Genomic DNA, 24,965 nt, shown 5'->3' on the forward strand with positions numbered 1-24,965 from the left:
TTTGTGTGTTAGTGTGTTAGTGTTAGTGTGTGTGTGTTGTGTGTGTGTGTTAGTATGTGTGTGTTAGTGTTAGTATGTTAGTGTGTTAGTGTGTGTGAGTGTGTGTGAGTGTTAGTGTGTGTGAGTGTTAGTGTGTGTGTTAGTGTTGGTGTGTGTGTTAGTGTGTTAGTGTGTGTGTGTTAGTGTGTGTGTTAGTGTTAGTATGTTAGTGTTAGTGTGTGTGAGTGTTAGTGTGTGTGAGTGTTAGTGTGTGTGTTAGTGTTAGTGTGTGTGTTAGTGTTAGTGTGTGTTAGTGTGTGTTAGTGTTAGTGTGTGTGAGTGTTAGTGTGTGTGTTAGTGTTAGTGTGTGTGTTAGTGTGTTAGTGTGTGTGAGTGTTAGTGTGTGTGTTAGTGTTAGTGTGTGTGTTAGTGTGTGTGTTAGTGTTAGTGTGTGTGAGTGTTAGTGTGTGTGAGTGTTAGTGTGTGTGTTAGTGTTAGTGTGTTAGTGTGTGTGTTAGTATGTGTGTGTTAGTGTTAGTATGTTAGTGTGTGTGTGTGTGAGTGTTAGTGTGTGTGTGAGTGTTAGTGTGTGTGTTAGTGTGTGTGTGTGTTAGTGTGTGTGTGTTAGTGTTAGTGTGTGTGTGTGTTAGTGTGTGTGTTAGTGTGTGTGTGTGTTAGTGTTAGTATGTTAGTGTGTGTGTGTATGTGAGTGTTAGTGTGTGTGAGTGTTAGTGTGTGTGTGTTAGTGTATGTGTTAGTGTGTGTGTGTTAGTGTTAGTATGTTAGTGTGTGTGTGTGTGTGTGAGTGTTAGTGTGTGTGAGTGTTAGTGTGTGTGAGTGTTAGTGTGTGTGTTTGTGTTAGTGTGTGTGTTAGTGTGTGTGTGTGTTAGTGTGTGTGTTAGTGTTAGTGTGTGTTAGTGTTAGTGTTAGTGTGTGTGAGTGTTAGTGTGTGTGTTAGTGTTAGTGTGTGTTAGTGTGTGTGTTAGTGTTAGTGTGTGTGAGTGTTAGTGTGTGTGTTAGTGTGTTAGTGTTAGTGTGTGTGAGTGTGTGTGTTAGTGTTAGTGTGTGTGAGTGTTAGTGTGTGTGAGTGTTAGTGTGTGTGTTAGTGTTAGTGTGTGTGTTAGTGTGTTAGTGTGTGTGTTAGTATGTGTGTGTTAGTGTTAGTATGTTAGTGTGTGTGTGTGTGTGAGTGTTAGTGTGTGTGTTAGTGTTAGTGTGTGTGTTAGTGTGTGTGTGTGTTAGTGTGTGTGTTAGTGTTAGTGTGTGTGTGTGTTAGTGTGTGTGTTGGTGTTAGTGTGTGTTAGTGTTAGTATGTTAGTATGTTAGTGTGTGTGTGAGTGTTAGTGTTTGTGAGTGTTAGTGTGTGTGAGTGTTAGTGTGTGTGTTAGTGTGTGTGTTAGTGTGTTAGTGTTAGTGTGTGTTAGTGTGTGTGTTAGTGTGTGTGTGTTAGTGTGTGTGTTAGTGTGTGTGTGTGTGTGTGTGTGTGTGTGTGTGTGTCCTGTTTTATGGTGCCAGCCAACTAGGATAACATACTGCAGTTAAACATGCACATAAACACAGTAAACATATCGTGTTATCCCTCAAAATGTTTTTTTCTGATCCATATCCCTACTATGCCGGTCCAAGAATTGCTGACAATATAGTTAAAACCGTGTGGATTTGCTCGAAACACTCCAACTGTTTGAATGTTGATTATGATGATTGTTATGCGTTCTTTATTGTCATGAAATCTTAACATGAAACTATTTGAAGGTCAATAGTTCAAACAAAAACACTGCCATTTTCATTTTATATGTTTGTAGTTTTACCAAGGATGAAATATGCTCTGTGTATCGAAGTGGTAACAATGTTGCACCCGTTACACCCAGTTAAACATGTTCAATCTATTTACATTCAGCATTTTTATGTAAGGCAACGTCCATGCACCAGAAACACTGTATCATTAAGGCTTTTCTACTGTTCATACACACCTGGAACGATATTGGGTTGAAATATTTAGTGTCTGTGTGCATAGGGAATCTCCTTTTTGTCATGATATGATCGCTGATAATAGCCTATGCCCATGTATGAAGTGCAACACAAATAATAATTGATATAAGCTTCATATTATAATGAAGTTGTTCCATTAGTCCAATATCGACACCACACTGCAAGACTGAGGATGAAGTATAAAATGAACCATTTAATGTGAGTAATTTACCCGGTAAATCAGGGCGGAATGCAACATTAAATAGAACAACAGTATCTAACAATTAGAGCATATAATGGAATGTCTTGGCTTGGGTATGACAAAATAAAATGTAATAAAAGCGTTTCCATAACCACAAAGCCAGCTCAGGTAGTCTTCTCCGAAAATTGTAACATATTTACATTGTAAAATGTATGTTTATTTAATATATTAACTAATGAAGCAAACAGATACACCTGTACTGAGTGGTCAAGTTGGCTACTCAATAAAAATACGTTATCATCAAAAGTATCTAAACTGTTTCGTGGTTAGTTGTTTCATTTTCATTTTCATTAGTACATAAAGATTTGTTTTATTTTAAGAGTATATCTCAAGGTCCTCAACATAGCAGCTCTTGTCTTTCCCGTATGTTGTCGTGGTTCGTGGGGTCTTTGGCATTGCTTAGCTAGCCCATTTAAATAGATAGATCAGAGATTAGATTTCGCTTCCCATCAACCTCCAGAGACACAAAGGAAGATTTTTGGAATTCTTTGTGGCTATGAAAAGTTTTACATTCACTCAACACAGTTTCTATATTTTCTTTCTCAAATATAAACCAAAAGTGTTGTAAAGGGTATATGTGCATATGCAACCTGAATATGTTTTTCCCTACATGATTTTGTCTTCATTATTACCCAAGACTGAATCTATAAGCTTAATGACTAAAACTTGTAAATCTGTAGGTGTTACTCAGCGTCAACAAACTTTAATGTAGAAATAACCTTTGATTACGTTATGAGCTATAACTGGAGCATATATAAGGATCTGTCTATTAACAGACACAAGACCTGCCATGTGTATCTTGGAGGCTAAAGCACTGATCAGTACTCTTACGGGTACGATGTGTGAATTTCATTGAAAATAATCTAAATTTCAGGAACAGACAAAAACTGCTTTTTACCCTCAACAATATGTTCAGAGTTTCCTATCCACTGAAAGTATAAGGAAAGTCATGGTTGTTGCATTTTTCCGTGGATGATTTTCAACGCAAGGCCTATGTGAATCTGTAAATTAGAAACGTTGATATAGTAGGAAGGGAATACGAACCACAGTTGAGTGAAGCAAATCCCCACCCTAGAATTGGCACATTGAGTTCATTTAATGAGATACACAACAATATTGAACAACCTTATGTTACAGTCCAGTAGACTCAACATTAGCGTACAACCCAGGACAGCCTGTCATATTCACGTTCACAGATACCATCCTCTATCAAATTCTTAAATACAGACGCTATGCCCCACAACCTGGAGTTTATCCTTAGTCTAAAGTGTGTGATTAGTGCAATGTGTCAAACTGAACAGTGTCTTTTACTCTGTAAGACAGACAGACATAAAACAGGTTTAGTTTAGTAGATAACCAAAGTTGCATTTGAACAACTTAAATGTACATTGTACTGTGAGATGACTGCAGATTTGCCGAGCGTACTTCCCATTGAAACTTGTAAAGTTACATTTGTATAACATTGTGTAACATCACCATCTACCGTGGGGAATTATCACATCCGGGGAACGTTAGACCTCTGTTTCGTGTGAACTAAACATCAACCCAACTTGTTAATGTTTCAAGATATCTTTGAAATATCCACGTCCATGTGATTCCAGCCATTTAAACATGACCCATGTCATGCATGATACCTGATTTGGTCAGATATGCATCATCATTATTCCTGTAGACCATAGTTGAACAACACATGAGTCAAGGATATTAAGACAATTAGGAATAAAAAAGAGACAATTGCTTAAAGGGAATAATGTTAAAACGCTATACAGGCAATTAATTAAAACACAACAGCCGAAGTGATGTCACTAAACTTCAGCTGTTCATTTGGTGGATATGCACCTCACTTAAGACTTACAGATGAAGATAGTAAATGATCCTCTAGAAATGACACATGTCACAATGAATCTTATTCGTAATTTATTCAGATTATACAAGACAATCTGTGAGGGGATATGTACTGCATTGAAATTTAGTGGCATTCTCAGACACCATGAACAAAAGGCAAAATTAGAACTCGTTATTGCCAGAAGAGGAAACTAACAGGTTACATGTTTCATTACAAATTAACACTTCGAAAAGAATAGCTGAAAACAATGCCTCAATCATTCACTCTGATACACCGGGTATAGTTTCATATATAGTATTTTATAAATGAGGCTTAAAAGAAACGTGACATAAATAACCCTAAAATACAACCCGGATGTGAATACTGATTGAAGTTCAGTATTTAATGTACTTCCTTTATCTAGGTTTTACGCAAATGTGACAGAAAAGTTGTTAAGTAAATGCATCAGAACACATTGATTCATTCCGGCCGTCAGATTGTGAATAATGATAGAGATTGTAATCACGTGTTGAAACATGGCAAAAAGCGGCTATTGGTGATATTTGTATCTGAGCGGAAGTTGAGACGTGAGCATGGGTATTATTGATGGAATAAATATGGTCAAATAAAGACTACTAAAAGTAGTCTTCAAAATATTCAATACAAATAATTATATTTTAATCTGTTATCTATACCTTCAACAACAAGATTTTGTTTCATTCTTTTGATTTCTACATCAGGCTTAAGTAGCTGGGGATTCAATTCCACGTTGCATTAATAGTTGCAGAAAAATTGTCAACGACATTTCTTATTTTTGAAAAAAAGACGGAATTAACTCTCCTTATCAGAATGGGGTGTGCTGTTAATCACCTTGTACTAAAGAAAGAACTCCACAACGTTCGGGCCATTGATACAATCTACGTTTTGTCACAGCATGAATAACGATCCTTGTTGACGGGGTTTCGGTGTTACGCAATCACCCTGGCCAGACATAGTAAACATCAGTTTCCATCACTATTTTCACTCTGTTCACCTTCTTTGATATTTTATTCTCACATGCTCGTCTGAAGGCAGTCTCGTAATACATTAATCATGAATCATTCAATTCATACAAAACGTACAATACTTACAAGAATGCTCTCTTGGATCAAGAAGATATACTTTGCAAAATGACATGGGAGAATCAGCATTATGGGGTCTAAGGAAATTGAATAACTTCAATAAAGTGTTTGGTAATTTTGGATAGCCTTATTTGTTGATATGATACTTCATAAACACATTTTAATATGCAGTGGTTCTCCTTCAAATGCACCAAAGAGCATGACATTGGTGTTGACTAATGAAGGCTAATTAACTGCGATTTTCAGAAATGTTGAATGTACTCTTTCAATAAGGTATGTCTTTTTCAATATCACAAATTTCCGAGCCATACATTAAAATAGGGACAATCATTGTGCCAAATGCTGGTAACATAGAATTTAAAAAAGAAAGAAATAGAAGGCAAGTTAATATTTCATGCTTTCTTTTATATTACAAACACAGCTTCCGTTGCATTTTCAACTAAGCGTTTTATTGCAAATGAGAATATCCTAACAGGTTTCCCAGTAAGGTGGCCTCTGTGACTGTTTTAAATAAGAATATAGGAACAAATAAAACATTGAATATAACAACATTGTTCTTGTTCATGTGTATATAAGTACACATGGCGTCCATTATTCTATAGGTACATGTGTAGGCTCATTTACCCTTCTTTTAAATATGTTATAATCATTATGAGAATAGGTATAATGGCAGTGACCCTCGAGCAACCATACGAAAGAAGGAATTCATCTTTCAGTTTGTAATATACCCAAAGTCAAAATCTGTCAATATAAAATAATATATCAATAACACATCCGCCTTCTCATTTTTACAGACGTGTGGGGGAATGACATGTCTTATGAAATAAACACATGACCAGATGTCATTAGTCCGTGACTGCATCACAATTAAATATAATCAAAACCTGACCTGTATAGATAATAAAAATAGGCAAGGCTAGCTTATTGTTAAACATTAGCATTAGAAAATTGAAAAGGGGAGACATTTATAGTGTAATAAAATATTTAATTGACTATAATATTAAACTGGGGTGGCAAGAGTATGAGTGGTGTCATATAATCACCCACATTATCGAGTTTGTTGATCATAAAAGAGTAAAAAGTAATTAATTTATTTACAATAGTGCATTGTTTCCAGACACTATACAAAAAGCCTAACACTCGCATTGTCATTAATTATCCAAGCACATGAGAATAGAATGGAAACATAGACAGTAAGTGCTACATAGTTCTAAACAACTGCCATTATATTAACATTTATAGTAAAACGTGGACGCCAGAGAATAATGAGAATAATAAAGTTTATTTATTAATAAAATTGTTTCGAGATTATTATAAGTTATTGCATTAAAAAATGCGAAGTGATAATAATTTAAATTCATGTCATTGCCGAAACACACCCTGGAGATGCAACACCATGGCGAGGTGTCATGGTGACCCAAGATCCCACCTGGACAACAGCTATTAATGCGAATTGAAAGGAAGTACGGTTGGGTAGGAAAAAGACTGATAAATCTGTGGCGTTGACATTTTGAATTGTACAATCATAGGAAGGAGCTTTCTTTAATACACACTTACATAGTTTTCCAGGGGTGAATGAATAAGAGGACATTAGGACATTTGATTTGTCCGATATATTCAGTATTGTATGAAGTTCAGAATTCAAAATTTGACCCACCACACTGACGTTACAAAGGATGCACACACACCTTCGACACAGAGGCGGTGAGAGCTGACAAATGTTCATCAAAACACGTGTGAAAACTGACATCACACTGTTACTAATCACGGTTGCTTTTAAAACGTTTTATGGCAGACATGTGGAGGACATTTCCAATTTCCCCCGTGTTTTTTAAGGTGAACAATTGACGTGCCTTTGCATGTGTTTCTGACGGATGACACCAGTGGAGCGGGATACGCTCACCTTTTCGCGAACACCTGGTATCATCACTATTTGAAAGTGATTCATAAACACATGCTTATGATGTAGTAGGAATCATACAATCGACTTTTAGCAGATATGCCTATCGAATATGGAAAGGGTTTTGCCGCTTTTTTAAAATGTAGTTGATGGAAAATTGAGATATTTCTTCAACTTATTTTTTTTTTATGTGTTCATTAAACAATGAAGAAACTATAATCATTATGACCTTAGATGGTAAGTTTGAATTACAACTCTGAGGACAGTCTTGAATCACTACTTGTTGTCCAAAGAGAATATGATACTCATTCGAGACAGAAGCGAAACAATAGCCCATCGTAATGTTTACTGTAGGTAACTGGTTTCCACAAGATACCCTGCAGCTACCCTGTGATATGTTGTGCAACACAATATATATGTGAATATAACTGTTGAATGTATGCGGTACCTTGGCATCATCGGTGGGTTCATAGTTACTCACATTGTGAATATTGAATATTCTAAGTGTGTTGATGCTCTGTTCCTCAACAAGCTATTCTGAATATGTGGATGGTGTTAACTCAGCAAATATCAACTTGTTAAATATTGAAATATATATTTTGAATACTGTTGTAAATGCGTTGTATTCATATGGAAACAAATAAAAAAAATGTTGCTACTTTCCCAATGTAAGAGGTATACATGTATAGAGTATCGATAATCATAAAATTGGGGACAGGGAGACACATGTGGCAGCGATCCTGGTACTTCCTTGTTGTAACGGGCAACGAGGTAAGGACTCTATAAAGGAAGGGAGATTTGTCTTAGCTGGTTGACTGATACTTCCTGATTCTAAAGGATAAGATAAGAATTACATACAGGCATAAAGGGAAGAAGTTGTCCAGCTAAGTGTATTTTATTCATTAGGAAATAATGGATATAGCTGGTGTCATAATATCATAATTTTTATTTGTTAGGGAAGATCTTTGATGTTTATGAAAAGACAATACGAACTAAATGGGGAAAAAGAAAACTGTCGGCCACAAAAGTCTTGGTAAGGAAAAGTTTCAGTCAGACATGTAAATGTGTATATGACGCTCAAATTATTAATGGATTTCTTACATTAAACTACGTTTGTATTTGTTTAGGCAACTGAGACGAAAGGAAACAGGTTTTTTATAAAGTATATAGTGTCAGTTTGCATATGTATGAGGTAAAGGGATTGTTTAATCAACATAAATCAAGTAAATTGTCGGCTAAGTAAACCCCCTCTCAATTTTAACTGTGTTTCAAAAACGATACCGATGGGGCAGGACATGCATTCCCTTTCCGCGAACACCTGGTGTCATCACTGATTTTACTACAACATATTGTATCCTGCCTGCTCTTAAGCATCAGTTTAATTGTGCGTGCGCGTGAGTGGCAGATACTGCCGGTAAGGCAGGACATGCTTACCCTTTTCGCGAACACCTGGTGTCATCACTAATTTTACTACTACATATTGTATCCTGCCTGCTGTTCAGCATCAGTTTGATTGTGCGTGCGTGAGTGGCAGATACTGCCGGTAAGGCTGGACATGCTTACCCTTTTCGCGAACACCTGGTGTCATCACTAATTTTACTACTACATATTGTATCCTGCCTGCTGTTCAGCATCAGTTTGATTGTGCGTGCGTGAGTGGCAGATACTGCCGGTAAGGCAGGACATGCTTACCCTTTTCGCGAACACTTGGTGTCATCACTGATTTTACTACAACATATTGTATCCTGCCTGCTCTTAAGCATCAGTTTAATTGTGCGTGTGCGTGAGTGGCAGATACTGCCAGTGAGGCAGGACATGCTTACCCTTTTCGCGAACCCCTGGTGTCATCACTAATTTTCAGATTCATTCATATATTTTCACCGCTATATTGTCTTTTACGCCCATCTGGGCATTTGGGCATCTGCTTCAAGGAAGCCACAACAGTGTTCTTTAATGAACGACAATCTAGCTAAGTACCTGTAGCACAAATGTCAGAATCAGATTTATGCGTTCTCAATGGGTGTTATCAACCGAGTCAAGTTCTTTACCAAAGGCTCCAATAAAGGTGAGGTGAGGCGAAATGGAATTTAACCTCGCGTCTAAGATTATTGCACCTATATTGCGACGTGCATACACGTGTGTATGTGTGGCTGCTTGTACTAGTCCTTAGCCAGGCAGGGTAGCAACAAGCAGATACTTCAACTCACAGATGCCTTAAAGGCGCATCAACTTGGGATTATTTTACCATTTGGTCCTTAAAACCTCAAAATCAGGGAATATATGATGTTTGTATTGCTGAGCTATACATACAACAGTCAGTCAGTGAGTATGGTTTTACTCTGCTTTTAGCAATACTCCAGCAGTATCACGGCGGGGGACACCAGAAATGGGCTTCACACATTGTACCCATGTCGGGAATCGAACCCGGGTCTTCGGCGTGACGAACGAACGCTTTAACCACTAGGCTACCCGACCGTCCCCCATACAACAGATGCAATCACATTTGCTGTAAGCGTATAGCTTCCCAGCGTAGCGATACTGAATTACTGCGTCGATTGACTCACCTCTCACTATAGAGTTTCACAAGTCACTAAGAAAATGATTATTCGTTTAAATCATAATTCCCACATGATATTATATAAAATAAGAACAAGTTGTCCCCATAAAAGACTGTCGTCCTGAGATACACTGTCGGCTTATCTAGACCTGCCTATTACAAGAAGAGAAATACCATTCATCCATGGACTTAACATTCGGTGCAGCCTTGGAACAGGGCAAAGTACAGTCGGCCATAGCTGTATTTGGTACACTGGTCCCGGGCATATTATCTGACAGCGCACACTATGTCCCGGGTAGACTGGCCTACTTTCAGCTAACAAAATGGCGTTAGGGGCGGATACTTATACAACGCAGACTGTCCACCGCCGGATCAGTGTCCATCCTCGTAAGTACACTATAGCTATGTCATGCAGTTTTTATGACATTTTAGTTGTGACTCCTTGTTACTGCACGAAATGTAAACAAAATGCATGTATGCATATATGCGTACGTGGCAGCTTAAGTATAAAGCGTTGACTGTACAAGGTTGTTGGTTACTAGGAAGATTGTCTATGTTTCGAACATCAATCCTCCTTGTGAGCTCGAGCTCTGTGTAACACTGGTCATGTTGTATATATTTCAAGGTATGTCTAAGATATACTTTAAGAACTTTAACATTTTTTAGAAATGCACCTGCTAACATACACAATGCAGCTTAAATTGTTCTATTTTGAACTTGGCTGGAAATAGGTTAACGTTCAAGCTTTTGATAGTTCATTCAGACAAGCAACGTACTCCATACCGTCATGTTGCCAAGTTTAGTTGAACCAGCTGCAGAAACTAGTTTTAACTCAATATGCAATACCTTCATGAATATTCATGATATACACTGTAATGTGACGTCATACAGTTTGACCGCCATGTTGTTTGCAATCGGACTCTGGGATACTTATTATTTGTATCGGAAAATATCAGTTGTAAGGCTATGGTTGCATGGTATATATAACCTATGGTATATACTCATATTCAATCAAATACATGTGCATCATTTTACAGGAGATGTCATTCACAAGACATTTATAAAGCTAATCCATTGCTTCTTGTGCATCATTCAACTTATTTTACAGAAATCGTAATATACATCCTTTCATAAACTTGGCATGGGCGTATATTGGTAGAAAAGTCGACATACTTCGTGTGCCTCCGTGACTGCCATGTCCTCACATATACACAACCTTGGGGACATCTTTCAGTCACTGGGTCAAAGTAGGAGTGAAGGGCAGTAACTGGTATATCTACTGGCAACGGTTATCAACACTGTAAGAGCCACGTCATGCCGCGCAGATATCTCAAGTGAGACTGACACGTGACGGAGGCTATCATAAGTGTATATGGAAGTTTCACATGACTATTCTTTATCTAACTACAGTTCATCCACTTTCATATTAAACTTAATTATATTTGCAATATAACATAAACTGACTTGAATTTAATGAATTTTATTTTCAAGGAACCTGTATATATAACATATTTATATCATAACAACAAGTCAAAACTGAGCATTTTGACATTAGAAATCGAAGGTGATGCCCTGAGCTAATACCAGTCACGATAAGTGAGGCCATGTGGCTGATGTGACGAAAGTTTTATCGACTTATTCACTGTAATGATGTCATCAAGAAGAACACGAATATTTATTTCTCGGTCACAAAACACACGATGAGAGCACTGACAGTGTGTCGCCGAGAGATCCTTGTCATCCTGAGATATGCAGATGAAGGTGTCCAACTCAGCCATGTATAACAAAGTGACTAAAATACTTTGAGAAGTGAACATCCACACATATACAAACAGCTTAGCGATCATGTTATGTCTCTATATACATCAATAGACGTACATTCATGTAATTTCAAATTCATGTTATATACAAAAAAACATGTAACAAAATAACAAACAATAGAACTCTAATCTTACTTTGGCACCACATTTCATCATATTAATACCACAATGAATGGCTAGTGATTCACACTCGGAGCATATCGATACAAAGTTAATGTTACTTGGCAGTCGGTTGTGCTAAGTCGGTGTGTGATAAATCGATTTGGACTAGACAACCGGGGTTGGAAGCAATGACACAATTGTCCGGGTCACAAATTGTAAGGAGGAGCTCCGGCCTTTGGTGTCCACAGTTTGAGGTACAGTCGAGCAGGTTATTACGACAGGGACCAACATGGACAAAGCAGGTCCCTGATTTAACTTATAACATTATGTTCCCGTGTTTGTTCAGTTGAACACTTGAACACTTGTGTTAATGAAGGGTGTCACTGGTGGGGCAGTACACGTCGTTCACCGTTACACCTGGTATCACCACTAATTGATGTGATTCATAAACAAATTGCAATGATATGGTCGGAATCGAACAGCGTACCCTGCTTTTATTTGCAGAGATGTCTCACGATTATGGAAATGGTTTGTATTAATGTCAAAGCGGTCAGCCCCTCGCCGCAATCCACTGTACAGACCTGCGCCCCTTAAGCGTGTCAGTGCCCTATTTTGTTGTTGGTTTGAAATGTCCCGATTCGCCCAGGAATCGATCCTTGGCATCCTTGTCTGCACAATAGTCAACACAATGGGTTTTACCAAAGTGATAAAAGTTGAACACCTGCAGCACACTTTGGGTTTTTCACGCCAAAATGTAACTCAGTACCCATCCAAGGCTTGCTCAAGGGTCTTGTCAACCTAATCAGTTCGAGGAAGAACATTAGTCAGCTACACTTCACTGACGGATGTAACGCGGGTTGGAATGTCTGGATGGTGAACTGGATGGTCTTGCTCAGGTCTGTCCTCACATGCGTCTAAACAAATGAAACATATGTTAAAAACACTTTGGCAATTGGGTAGATATCAGTTATAATGTACGACAGTATTTTAAGATTACAACTGCTTTACTGATAGTCTGTGTGTCATTTAACGCCGCTGTAAGCAATATTCCAGCCATGCCATAGAAGCCTGTTGACAATCTGGGACAGATAAACCAGTAACTGGTATCATAACGTCTCTCTCCTCTCGGGGTAATATGTAAGGGTACATTAAACCCTTCTTGTACAGAATCAACCAGAAAACTCTTCGAAAATGTTCGTGATAGGATGCATATGACCACATGGGAATGTTTTTGAACTGTGATAAAAGTTAAATATAAAACGTCAATGCCAGAGAATAACCAGTTTCGATTATCCACCGAAACAGGTGCCATTGGGCGTAAAAGGCAAAGCAGCGGTGAAAATGATGTGAATGGATCACTGAAAGTCAGTGATGACAACAGGGTAAGCAAGTCCTGCCCTATTGGTAGCATCTGCAACTCTCTCTCTCTCTCTCTCTCTCTCTCTCTCTCTCTCTCTCTCTCTCTCACACACACACACACACACACACACACACACACACAATCAAACTGATGCTGAACAGCAGGCAGAATACAATATGTAGTAGTCTTGAAGAGAGAACATAATTATTTATCGCATACGTACGTCCGGTGGAGATCAATGGTTTTGATTTGTCCTCAATTTGAGCTATGATGATTGAGTCCACGTATGATAGAGATGGCTCTTGTTCAGGCGCGTGTGGAGTAGTGGTATGAACTGGACCACCACTGCGTCTACAGCGACGGAGTAAAAATACTGCTATACCAATACTGATGATGATGAAAACAGTCGCTGAGACACCAATCGCAACGCCACTGGATGGGTTAGTTTCCTTGTCCTCGATAAGTGTAATCTTTTCAGGATTGGGAAGGACATTTTGGGAAGACGTGTAACCTGTAATACAAAAGATAACTAAAATAGTATATGAATTAAGAATTGATATTTACAGTTACCCAAGAGAGAAATTATATTGAATCATGAATCGGAAAATGAATCCTTCCAAAATAAAAGGGAATCGCCTTTTCAAATTGATTGATATCTGTGCAAAGATTTGTGAAGAAATAACGAAAGACTTTGGTTTTACCCTCGGAATCGGCTCTCACCAATAGTTGAGTCTGTAAGGCTAACCAGTTGTTAATAATACTCAACTGGGGGACTATTCTTCCCCGGAATCCCAAATAGGGATTAAACCAATTTACGCGTGTGATAAGTAGTGATAGTAGTATAGGTTTAGGGCAAGTTTGGACTACTGGAGTATCATAAACAGCATGCCAAATAAAGATTTGTGGATGTAGCTTTTGTATTTGTATCAGCATAAAACTAGCTAATTTATGAATTACGATAATAATAGATTTCCAGTTGTATGGGATGAATATAAAACAACCGACAACACATTGAAATAACGAACATGTATGTACATCAAGAGAATGAAACAAGTCATTAAATATATTCTTTTCGTTTTTAAAACGCAATTGCATTAATACAAACGTATATTCTGTACCAACATACTTTCTAGAGAAGTTGGGCATTTCCTTTCAATAGTAGTGGTATTAAATAAGAAACATTTCGAAAATCTTTCAGAAAACAGTGTTGCACGAGTTATTTCCCTTGACGTGTAACGCTCCATTCCGGCGCGATATCAACCTTCCTATATAGTTGGGTGGACTGCGCTTATGCTACATTGAAGCAGGGGTACAAGCGGGCGGGATATAACGACCGCCGCTATTGGATAGCGGAAAGGGCCGAGTTGGCCGAGATCGTAATTTGTCAGTTCTATTTTTGGAAGCTCGCCAATGTTTCTATACTTTCTTAGTATACTCCTGGCGCAATGAATGCAGTTTGAATGGGATAAATAGTTCCATCTTCCTGTTTACTAATGAACTGAATAATAATACCATCTATTAACATACACGACAAAGCACAGGGCAGTTCTCGTTTAAAAGGAGGCCATGTTTTGACAGCTTGAAAACACGTGGTCCTCCCGGTGGCTTCAAGAGAAATGAATGAAAATTGAATTGGAAAAACTGTTCCACACTCACCTGCCAGGGAATACAAATTCATATGAATAGTTAAATTATAAAATATATACTTAATATTTTTTACACAAACCTGGGCAATTACTCTGACATGATTTGACCGTCCCTTGTTGTTCCATGGAGTCACAGATACTGGAACACTGATCACACTTTCCCACGGCGTTGTCCCAGTATGTCCCAGGGGGACACCTGCCCCTCCCCTCCACAAACACCAAAATGAGTGCGAAACAAGCAAAGGAACTCGGGGATGTCATCGCCATCATGACAAATTCCAAGAGGAACTGGTTCCGAAGTTGCAGCCACGAATGTGTGAGTCACCTATGATATCTAAACGGTGATTGGCTGATGACAGATGTTGGCTCAGGAGGTTCTAACAGACATGTATTGACATGCTTACGCGCCATATGTAAAGGAGTGTCCGCGTATTGTTGTGTGATTTGCCCTGTTTTGTTGCAATGGTACTCCAGAATAGGAAGTAATGTAACTTTTTGTTTTATATCTACATAGGTGAGAAGATTGATAATCGTAGCAGGAAATTTACGGCAACAGGGAAATGAAACAGTTTTTTTCTATTGTATTTTCTATTGTATTTGTATAAGTTAGTTGAACATCATGAATGTCACAGATTGAGGTTACAGGCCCCACATGTACATTTCTATAACGGCCAAGGTCATGTTATAAGATATGCAGTATGATCATCTTCAGATGAATTACAATTATTTAACAAACATGTAAACATGTTGTTTAAATAGCTAAGTAATTGATCTTTTATTTGTTTTATTGATTGTATGTGTGACGAATAATTCTTAACGCTATGCTGCCTTTTACGACCAATGGAATCTGTTTTGGCAGATGATCGAAACTAATTATTCTCTGGCCTTACGGTTATATATTATACAAACTAATGTTGCCTGTCTAAAATCCATGTTAATATAGTTGATATAAATCAACCAGATGGATGTTGCTCAGTTAATGAGGCAAAATAACTGTGAACATTTTTTGTCCATGTTGCTTTATGTTTAGCAGCACATCACCTATTTTTTATTGGAGGTATAAATTTGCAATTTATCAATATGTCTGAATTTTTTGCCCCAGCAGTCTTAATACAAAAAGCATGGCTTCAAGAATTTAAACAGATTCAAGTTTAATTTTAATTTCTGCCTTACATAAGATGTGGTGAAATATTTTCTAACTTCATAATTTAAGTCTATCTTCATCAGTTTTCCACGTCACCAAAATTACCACACTTGTTTACAGGACTTGTCTTTGACAGTATAGTAGCTTTTGTATTAGCGACAAAATAGTAATATGTGGTTTTAGTTCTTTGATTGCAAATGAGAGGGGTATCCCGGTCTGTGGAATACAGATAACACTAGATAATCACTGGGATATTTAAAAACTTAAAAGATTATAATCTTACCAGCGGTGAATGTCATACTGATAGTGTACAAGATTTCAACTAAAATATATTTCATTTCACTAGAATATAACATTCAATCACTATATCATGCAATTCTTTTGGGACTCCAGAATATGTGGATAAATCATTTGTCATATTGGCATAATTATTCTTGAGGTACATATTTACATATTCCATATACCAGTACCTCTGCTGGTCACACCCGTGGTGATACCCATGCAACTAGAATGAGGGCCGAATGGTTACATCGAATGTCTGAGGGAGTGTCTTTACGTCAGGGATTGACGTTGCTCATGCTATTCACCACCCGCTCGTTTTTTTAAGACGCCACGGTGTTTGGCTGGAATATGTTAACTGCGGCGTTAAACGGCATTCACTCACCCTGCTTACACACAGCAGAGATTTCTTATTGGTATGGAATATGGTTTTGTCGCTTTGTAATTAAGACATTGTGCAGCGGTATGAATGGTTGAAAAACGTTGCTCAATGATATTTGAAACAAGAAAATCTCCCTTAACTGAAGAATAGTTATCTCTTTTTTATCTATGTCAGCCCCGTCTAACGTCAGTGTGGTTTCATCAGCAAATCTGGCTAACAAATGCTCAATCCGGATGTTGCTCTTTAATAATTTTGTTAAAACTTCAGTGCAAATTAGGTCCTTACCGACAGTCCTTACTAATGTGAAGAAAAATGTTGAAAACCCATTTACCACTACACACGACTCTGAATTATGATAGAGAAATTGTATCCAATTTCGAAGTGACCGTCCAAAATGTTTTAGTATGTTCTGAATGAATTTCCAATTCATAGAATTAAAAGACTTTTCAAAATCTATTTATATTAAACATAAAAACTGGAATTTGTTGTGTTTAAGCGTAAGCCATTAAATCACTTGTCTCGTAACCTCTCGAACACATATACCAGGTAAAATGCCCTTCTGTTCTTCACTTACGATACTAGATAGCACTGGTTTAACACGGTAAGCGATAGCCACAGATGCAGGTTTATACGAACATTGTAACACTGAGCAACAGTATTGCATTTACACAGGCAGTTCATGTACATTAGGAATATGGCTTCTACATGCATGCGGGCATCCAAGTGACAGTACTTTCCCATTTGTGAGTTGAAGTTGTTTATACCGGGGTTAATTTATATCCACGTTACACAAGTGGTATATGTATGAGAGGGGTATACGTATATGTATGAGAGGGGTATATGTATGAGAGGGGTATATGTATGAGAGGGGTATATGTATGAGAGGGGTATAGGTATGAGAGGGGTATAGCTACGAGAGGGGTATCGGTATGAGGGTAGATCTCGTGTTACAATGTAAAAACGGGCACTGGATATTGCTTCAAACGTGTCATGTGAGGCATTAAATACAACTTTATGTGTGGACGCCTATCTCTACATCCTACCTGGAGGATTGAAGCGGATGTCTTGTTTTTATAATGACATACGTCAAGGACGATCTCCTTGGTAGTATTTGTAAAACTTTATCTCTATCTTGTGGCAACCTTTACCCCTTGGGCATGCTAAATCTATGTAAGTCCATGATCTCTGACTCACAAGTAAACGCTGCTGTTGTGACTGCCACACAACTGACGTATTCAGCAACATAAATAGAGAATGGGTCTGCCCACAAAGACAGTTGGGCACGGATAACAGGTGTTACTATACGTTTGTGATAATATGCTATATTTATCTCCAAATATGTAATTGATCTGTATTTCAGACTGAAATTACACTAAACAAGAAAACAGCGTTATCACTATCCCCTGCCATGAGGCACATTAAAAGGTTTGTGCATATAGTAGTGAACATTAACTATACAATAGAGCCCCATAAAGCCTTCGTGGCGGGGATGATAATATACCCTAAGGACACTATGAGTTTTCAGAGTAAGATCCTGAAAATCATCCAAGAACATATATATAGAACATTTGTTTTTTCTTGTCAAATATACTGTTTATAATCTCAACTCGTGACCTGCAAAGCTGTGCCACTCATAAACATATCGACTTCGTAAGTCACTCGATGTAATAAACATGTTATTTGCCAAGAAAAGACAATTATCGTCTCGTTGTCCTGTATCAATGAAGGTTGTAAATACTTCTGTGTAGTAGTTTATTCATTTAAAACCACTAGACTGCTCCATGTATTTCAAACAGCAACCTGGACGATCAGGATTAATTCGAGTACTGTGGCTTCCGTTATCCCGGAACCACGCATTCTGAGCTGTTACTGTTCGTCAATTTCTACATATATACACATGGGCATTACGGGTCCAGGCCTATTGCACCTACCCTCCAAGATGCAAAGGGAAGACACACACGATGAATATGTAGGTCTCACATAGCAATGTGATAAAATACAGCAACATTCGCGCGGTATTTGTTTATTGTAAGAATAAAGCGACAAAGCTGAGAAAGTTGAGTGAATGAGTAAGTGAGTTTTGATCCAAAACGTTGAAGCCTTGTGCGGATTATATGACTCTAAGTAGTTTTCATTTGTTTGATGCATTATGATCGCCTTACCTCTTCGGCTGTAAAAATTGCAAAAGCTAATATTTTATTATTTATGCGTAACCCCTTTAGGGAGTTAAATGACCAGGTGCTAACGTTTGTAAAATGCATGAAATTTGAAAGATGAATGATTAATGTTTAAAATTTAATGGTTAAAATCTCATTTGGATTATAATTAAAATTTAGTAGTTTCACACATTATAGCTGAAAGTCATCCCTCACCTCACCTACTAAAAGGTTTTTGTTGATTCCAACACTATTGAATCTAATATTATTGAACTCATCATAAATTAATACATATTATCAAAGGTCGTGTTTTGCTTCTTTGATTATATGAACAAAAAGCAAATTATCAAATTAAAAGATATACCTTTTATTGTTGAAATCCAAGAGAGCTTAACAATGTTGTGAATAAAAATAAATACTGTATAAAATTATAAATAATAAACATTTTCATATTTGAATAACACTCACCATCTACCAATGTTGAATATGCTTAGAAATTGGCATTACTCATATAAATAAACTGAATCAAAGTTTCTCATGTTTGTCTTAAGTAATGGAAGTTTTGACAAACGTGACACTGACATAAACGTAATTTTATGTTGAGAAATGATATGAAAGACGTGTACCATAATTGTTAAACTCTTACCATCCTACAGCTGGCCACTGCTCATTGTATAATACGTCAACATACAGTTTGAGACTGCAATCAACCTATGCCAAGAGACTATTTCTCTAAGTTCATTCATTTAATGTTGACTAAACCATTTAACATATATAGTACTGCTGTTTGTCCTGGCATTGTCATCTTCATCATAACACTTGGAGTAAAAACACAGAACCCATTCACAACGATGTCTTTTACTTTGGGACGGTCGAGTAGTCCAATAGTCTATCTCGTCACACCGAAGGCCCGGGTTTGATTCCGCACGTGGGTGTATTTTATTAAAATTATTTCTGGTGTTCTTCGCCTTGATATTGCCGGACTCTTCACTCACTCACTCACTCACTCACTCACTCACTCACTCACAGAAAGGCTAAAGACGACACTGTATTCTAATTAGGGCCGTATAGCATTTTAAAGTCAATATTTGATAATGTGGTTTTTGATCCGTATTACTACACTGCGTTGTGTCGATACTGTCTGTAACAGATCTATAATTATGACTGTTATAGAGCAATACAAATAACAATAAACAACTATTAACTTTGTCATATCATAATAGACATTACAAAACAAGTGAGAACAGGAAATAAAGAAAACAAACCGGTTCAATGTCATTGCATATAGTACAAATATAGACAATGAGATCCCGTCGGTGTATTTACAGTTGTGATGCTATATACATGTTTATCTCACTGTCGCCCTGTGAAGATATCTCTTGCTGTGATGTACGTTTCTCCAGGTGTCTCCTGATCTAGCAATCGTGATCTCATGGAACATTAATCTAGCATGATATTATATGTTGTGATTGTATGGCAGATAAATTCAGATTTGCGTCTAATGATATCACGAGAATAATGTCGTAGACACAATTTATGGATAACAACTTCTTTAATACTGTAAAGGCGACGTTTCGGTATAGATCTTATATCGTTGTCAAGCAAGACTGAATGAGGTACATAGTACAGGATTAAAGATATTAAAGAAGTTGTTATCCATAAATTGTGTCTACTTTGTCATCCGTCAACTTCTAAGTAATGCAGGGGCGGTCGGGTAGCCTAGTGGTTAAAGCGTTCGCTCGTCACGCCAAAGATCCGGGTTCGATTCCCGACATGGGTACAATGTGTGAAGCCCATTTCTGGTGTCCCCCGCCGTGATATTGCTGGAATATTACTGAAAGCGGCGTAAAACCATACTCACTCTAAGTAATGCCTCTCAAACAATTCGGGAATAATGTCTGTGAAAAAAAATGGAGAAAGAAATGGAGAAAGAAATGGTAAAACATTCGGTTAGGAGATGGCGAATAATTTGTTGAGGCAAACAAAAGGATCCAGCTATCACGACAAGACAAATCATACGTGTAACTATACATATCATTCTTACTTTGAATTATCCAGTTATTAATCATGTTCATATACAAAAACTCAACCCAAGGAACACAGAAAGAACGTGAACTCAAATTATACATTTCATTTTAATATCCTTCACACACATTCGGTTAAGAGACTTCTTTCGTTCGCCATACGTGTTCATGTTGACATCTAAATACATTCAAACATGAATATACAAAAATAACAGTGGCAGTGTCGTGATATATTCCTGAGTGGTTTGCTCAATTTGACACACTCTTGTATACATACATTCAATTGAGCTCTGCCTCTAGATCTGCCTCTGTAAAATATGTAGTGTCAGCTCATACCGGACCACCCGACTACACGTTAGGACACTTGCTGAACATGTCATGAAGTCATTTTGGGTCACCCACTTCCTCATTCTACAGACTTTCTAGAGAGGCGTGAAGGGAGCACACTTCCTGTTTCAATATTCGTGTGCTATTCTACAGCATATGATCTCGCGTTAGTATCGAAAATATCTCGTCCTTTGATGTTCCACATTAACTCTGTAAAGCAAGACAACTGGATATAGTTGTTTCTAGATGTGTAATCTTTCTGATCTCCACGCATTGAACATTAACGCTTAACGCCAAGGTCCCCTCAAGAAAACTCCGGATCATTTGTCGGCTCCTGGGACAGGCATGGGATTTTCTCTGCCCCGAATTAAACAAAGGTGGCATAATGCCAATACCCCAGTAGTTAAACCAGCTGGCTCAGTAAGATCCGTGCAGGTTACTGGCATGTCTGGCACTGAAGGGGAGATCAGAGAATGCCATGGGAAACTTATTTTCCTCTTCAGTTGGTAGTGGTTGTTCTTCTGAAAACAATATTATTGTATATGGTGAATGTCATTAATGTTTATTCCAAGGTACAAGATATGTATGTACAAGGGTGAGTGAGTATGGTTTTAGGCCGCTTTTAGCAATATTCCAGCAATATCACGGCGGGGAACACCAGAAATAGGCTTCACACATTTTACCTATGTCGGGACTCGAACCCGGGTCTTCGGTGTGACGAGCGAACGCTTTCACCACCAGGCTACCCGACCGCCCCTTTATAGAAGGGTGTCGCAGCAGTTGCCAGTATGTTATAAATATACGCAGACGTGTGCACATAAAAATTAGTGATATATATCAATTATGTGTCACCTTTAGAACATAAAACCACAATAGACAATACCAATGCCATGATTGCGTGTTATAAAAACGGCATACATGTACAGTTATAAGATGATATGTTATGAGTGTGAGTTAAATAATAGATTAATAACAGCACATAAGTATTACCTATAGGAACTTCATGGAAGTCACTGACGGATTCTTCAGTGCATGGAATGGAAGGGAGCTCTACCAGGGTTTCATTTGCTGGTTGTATAGGTCTGTGTCTAGGGCTGACATAAACACGACGATAAACGACAAGCGCCAGCACCACACTGACCACGACCACCGCTGCTAACACAGAAAGCACTGCAGGAAGAATGCTTCCCTCTTTGTCTGTCGTCTTCTTGGTGCCAACTTTATTGTCTATTTGCCAAATAAAATGACAACATTTCAATCATCTTGTATCATATATTACTACCTTAATATTCTTTTTATTCTTATTAAGAACATCTGACATTGATGAGAAACGATGTATATTGTACAAATCCGATTAATATACCTATAAACCCAACAATCAAGGTCATGCATAACTATAGGAAACATTATATGACATCTGTACATTGTCCACCTATTATATGGTAAGTGTAAAAATTGTCAACTTTAAAAGCCACGAAAAGTGCACATACCTTTTTCTGAATTACTAGCGAAGTTCAGTCGGAAGTCATCTGTAAAGAAGTGATTGTATCCATGCATAAGGTCGCCTGTATTGAACCCTTTATTACATGTCAACCGCAACACGATAATAATATCATTGTAGGGTTAAGAATGTGTACTGCCTGAATGGTAAGTAACTATGAAAAAGATATAGTTCACATCGATGATAGTTATACACTTCAGGGAATTTCAAAGTATTAAGACTAAACCGTATTGATATAACTCATCACAGCATTAACTACATATAAACATACATACCGGGACAGTTTTTCCGGCAGTCCTCTTCAGTTCTCTTTATCTTCATATACTCGCATATATCAGAACACGGGTCACAGTGTCCAGAGCCGAAATCCCGGTACGTTCCTTGGGGACACTCCCCCGAGCCATAGGCGAGACCGGCACAAATACACCACAGAAGCCCTGACAGTACTAGCCGGCACATGTCTGGTTGTAGGACATTGTACACTGAGTTGAAGCGTCAAAATGAATTCGTGGGAAATAGGCTATTCATAGAGTGCGATATGACGTATTAAAATGGCCTTTCGCGATTGGCTAATCCTATATGACATCATTCTGAACCAATCATATTTATGTATATCATTTACTTCAGTTACCAGTCTCGCTGCTAACGTAGTTATGTATAGGTGAGCGCTTTCCTGATGTATTGACAAATGAGGTTTGTTGAGAAGCAGCATTAGGGGGTTGTGGGTTGTAATTGATTCATTCACACATTTCCTCGGGCTCAGGTGGTAGCATTAGGAAGTTGTTTTTCGGCTGAATAGATGCACAAATGTATGGAGTCAGGTGAATATAGATGATATTGAGTCATGCTCGTGATATAGTCATAACCGTACAATGGACTTTTAACAGTGATTCCTTATGAATACGGAAATGATTTTGTCGCTTATATGTTTATCCATGTACTGGTATAGGGTTCATTGCCAGTAAACCTAAACATAAATACCCTCGAGTGACAAGCAATTTAAGGTATGTTTGGTTTTGACCTGTTCATAGATTCCTCTTTCTTCCTTGAGATATGCATAATATTTTAACCACTGTGTGACAGAGATAGTTTATGCCAACATGTTAAGAATCTCTGCTTTCATTTATTTATTTGATCAAATGTAATTCCCGGGCATGTACACTGTTCGGATCTCCCACCCTCAATAATACAATTGTCGGTCCTTAACCGTTACTTCAACAGACTCAATAGATTCCTTGCTTGTCCATCATTGCATCGAATGCCCAGATTGATGTAGTTTTAATTTTCCAAACACTGCTCGTGATTCGACGTACAGGGTTCCAACAGATTCCTTTATTTTTATTATTCCTATATTTATGTATAAACATCATTAAGTTCAGTTACCAGGCTCGCTGCTATCATAGTTATGTAAAGGCGATGTTAGTTCATGATTCCGACAGATTCCTTCCAGGTCTATCACTATATAAATATATGACTAATGAGTGTTTACGATATTATAAAGTTCATGATAATGAATTATGACTGATTCCACATAAAGAAAACATATAAAGATTTATTTCTTTAAGCCGATACAGTTTTTATAGGTTCCGTGATATATAACCTGAATGGGACATCATTTTAAGGAAACCCTTATTTCACCTGACATTGTTCGACTCTGTCACAGGTATTCAAGTCAAACCAACTCATTACATACACTTCAATACACGTCATTGTGTGACCGCCTCCGTGGTCTAGTAGAGCGTCCGCCCGGAGAGCGGAAGGTCCGGGGTTCGATCCCCGGCCGCGTCATACCAAAAGACGTTAAAAGATGGTACTTGTTGTTACTCTGTCTGGCGCTCGGCATTAAGGGGCTAAAACAAGGACTGGTCGGCTCGGAGTCAGTATACTGTGTCTGAGTAGGGTATTCATGTTAAAACTGCGGCATGGTATCTCAGTGTGCTAGCACTATAAATCGGCATCAGTACGGACTAGTACAAACAGCCACACACACACACGTGCATGCACGTCGCTATAAAAGTGCAATAATCTTGAACGCGACGTTTAACCCCATTTCACCTTACCTCACCTCATTATGGTCTCGATGTTGATCACGTTGTGAAATGTAACTCACCAGGACTCTTTTCACTACACTCATGTACAGTGCCTTGAATCTCAGTATGGTAACAAATGACTCAGCAGTGTCCAGTAGCAGTGTCACAGTACCTTCCAGGGTTACATTTGACAAGCCGTCCCAGGGGTCACCAAGGACAAAAAGGTAACCAAAGGCAGAATCTGGCCCATCCTTGATTATCCCCATGCAGGATCCGGAGCAACCGATCAGAAGAGAGTTCAAAATACAACACTAACCTGGTATATGCTGGAAAACGTCCTTATGCAAGATGTGGGGATCATTCCACACCCACACGCCCGCCTACTCCTACTGGGAAATCCCCAAGAACATCGTATGACATCGTGGTTGTTAGTCAAGCAGGATCTTTTGCATAATTATGCAAAGGTTTACATTTATTCACGATTTGGAAAGAGGGAACGGTATGGGCTATATCAATTGCTTAAGGTAAACACAATATTCTAGGACTGAAATATGCTGATGTACAGATGTTACGAGCTCAATT

At 38.1% G+C, this 24,965-nt stretch overlaps 2 protein-coding genes and 1 long non-coding RNA gene across 4 annotated transcripts in view; 1 reads left to right on the forward strand and 2 right to left on the reverse strand.

Annotated features, from left to right (window-relative positions):
* Positions 1–24,965, forward strand: part of LOC124152018 — a 34,690-nt gene that overhangs the window by 4,291 nt on the left and 5,434 nt on the right. The window contains exon 1 of one of the 2 annotated variants that reach the window (XR_006863445.2): positions 9,539–9,999. The exons of the other annotated variant lie outside the window; for it this stretch is intronic. This is a non-coding gene — a long non-coding RNA (uncharacterized LOC124152018). Of the gene's footprint in view, positions 1–9,538; positions 10,000–24,965 lie in introns of those variants that run through there. 2 annotated transcript variants of the gene reach the window in all.
* Positions 11,077–15,363, reverse strand: LOC124152017. Its single transcript, XM_046524733.2, has 3 exons — positions 14,621–15,363; positions 13,118–13,405; positions 11,077–12,448 (listed from the first exon to the last, which is right to left on the reverse strand). Exons 1-3 carry the CDS (start codon positions 14,808–14,810, stop codon positions 12,363–12,365), a joined length of 564 nt encoding a protein of 187 aa, XP_046380689.2. The 5' UTR covers positions 14,811–15,363; the 3' UTR covers positions 11,077–12,362.
* LOC124152016 lies at positions 20,618–23,360 on the reverse strand. Its single transcript, XM_046524732.2, has 4 exons — positions 22,629–23,360; positions 22,343–22,381; positions 21,843–22,079; positions 20,618–21,373 (listed from the first exon to the last, which is right to left on the reverse strand). Exons 1-4 carry the CDS (start codon positions 22,810–22,812, stop codon positions 21,270–21,272), a joined length of 564 nt encoding a protein of 187 aa, XP_046380688.2. The 5' UTR covers positions 22,813–23,360; the 3' UTR covers positions 20,618–21,269.

The sequence above is a fragment of the Haliotis rufescens genome, unplaced genomic scaffold, assembly GCF_023055435.1.
Source record: "Haliotis rufescens isolate VD_foot unplaced genomic scaffold, xgHalRufe1.0.p SCAF_11, whole genome shotgun sequence".
Classification (NCBI taxonomy): domain Eukaryota; kingdom Metazoa; phylum Mollusca; class Gastropoda; order Lepetellida; family Haliotidae; genus Haliotis; species Haliotis rufescens.

What these genes read in the sequence shown, in the direction of transcription:
- LOC124152017 (XM_046524733.2), bottom strand. Translation starts at nt 14,810, where the DNA reads ATGATGGCGATGACATCCCCGAGTTCCTTTGCTTGTTTCGCACTCATT. An exon ending in ATGTCAGAGTAATTGCCCAG is followed by an intron (nt 13,406 to 14,620) that starts GTTTGTGTAAAA and finishes TTTGTATTACAG; the next exon opens with GTTACACGTCTTCCCAAAAT. An exon ending in ACCATTGATCTCCACCGGAC is followed by an intron (nt 12,449 to 13,117) that starts GTACGTATGCGA and finishes TCATTTGTTTAG; the next exon opens with ACGCATGTGAGGACAGACCT.
- LOC124152016 (XM_046524732.2), bottom strand. Translation starts at nt 22,812, where the DNA reads ATGTGCCGGCTAGTACTGTCAGGGCTTCTGTGGTGTATTTGTGCCGGT. An exon ending in CGCTAGTAATTCAGAAAAAG is followed by an intron (nt 22,080 to 22,342) that starts GTATGTGCACTT and finishes TTTGGCAAATAG; the next exon opens with ACAATAAAGTTGGCACCAAG. An exon ending in CTTCCATGAAGTTCCTATAG is followed by an intron (nt 21,374 to 21,842) that starts GTAATACTTATG and finishes TATTGTTTTCAG; the next exon opens with AAGAACAACCACTACCAACT.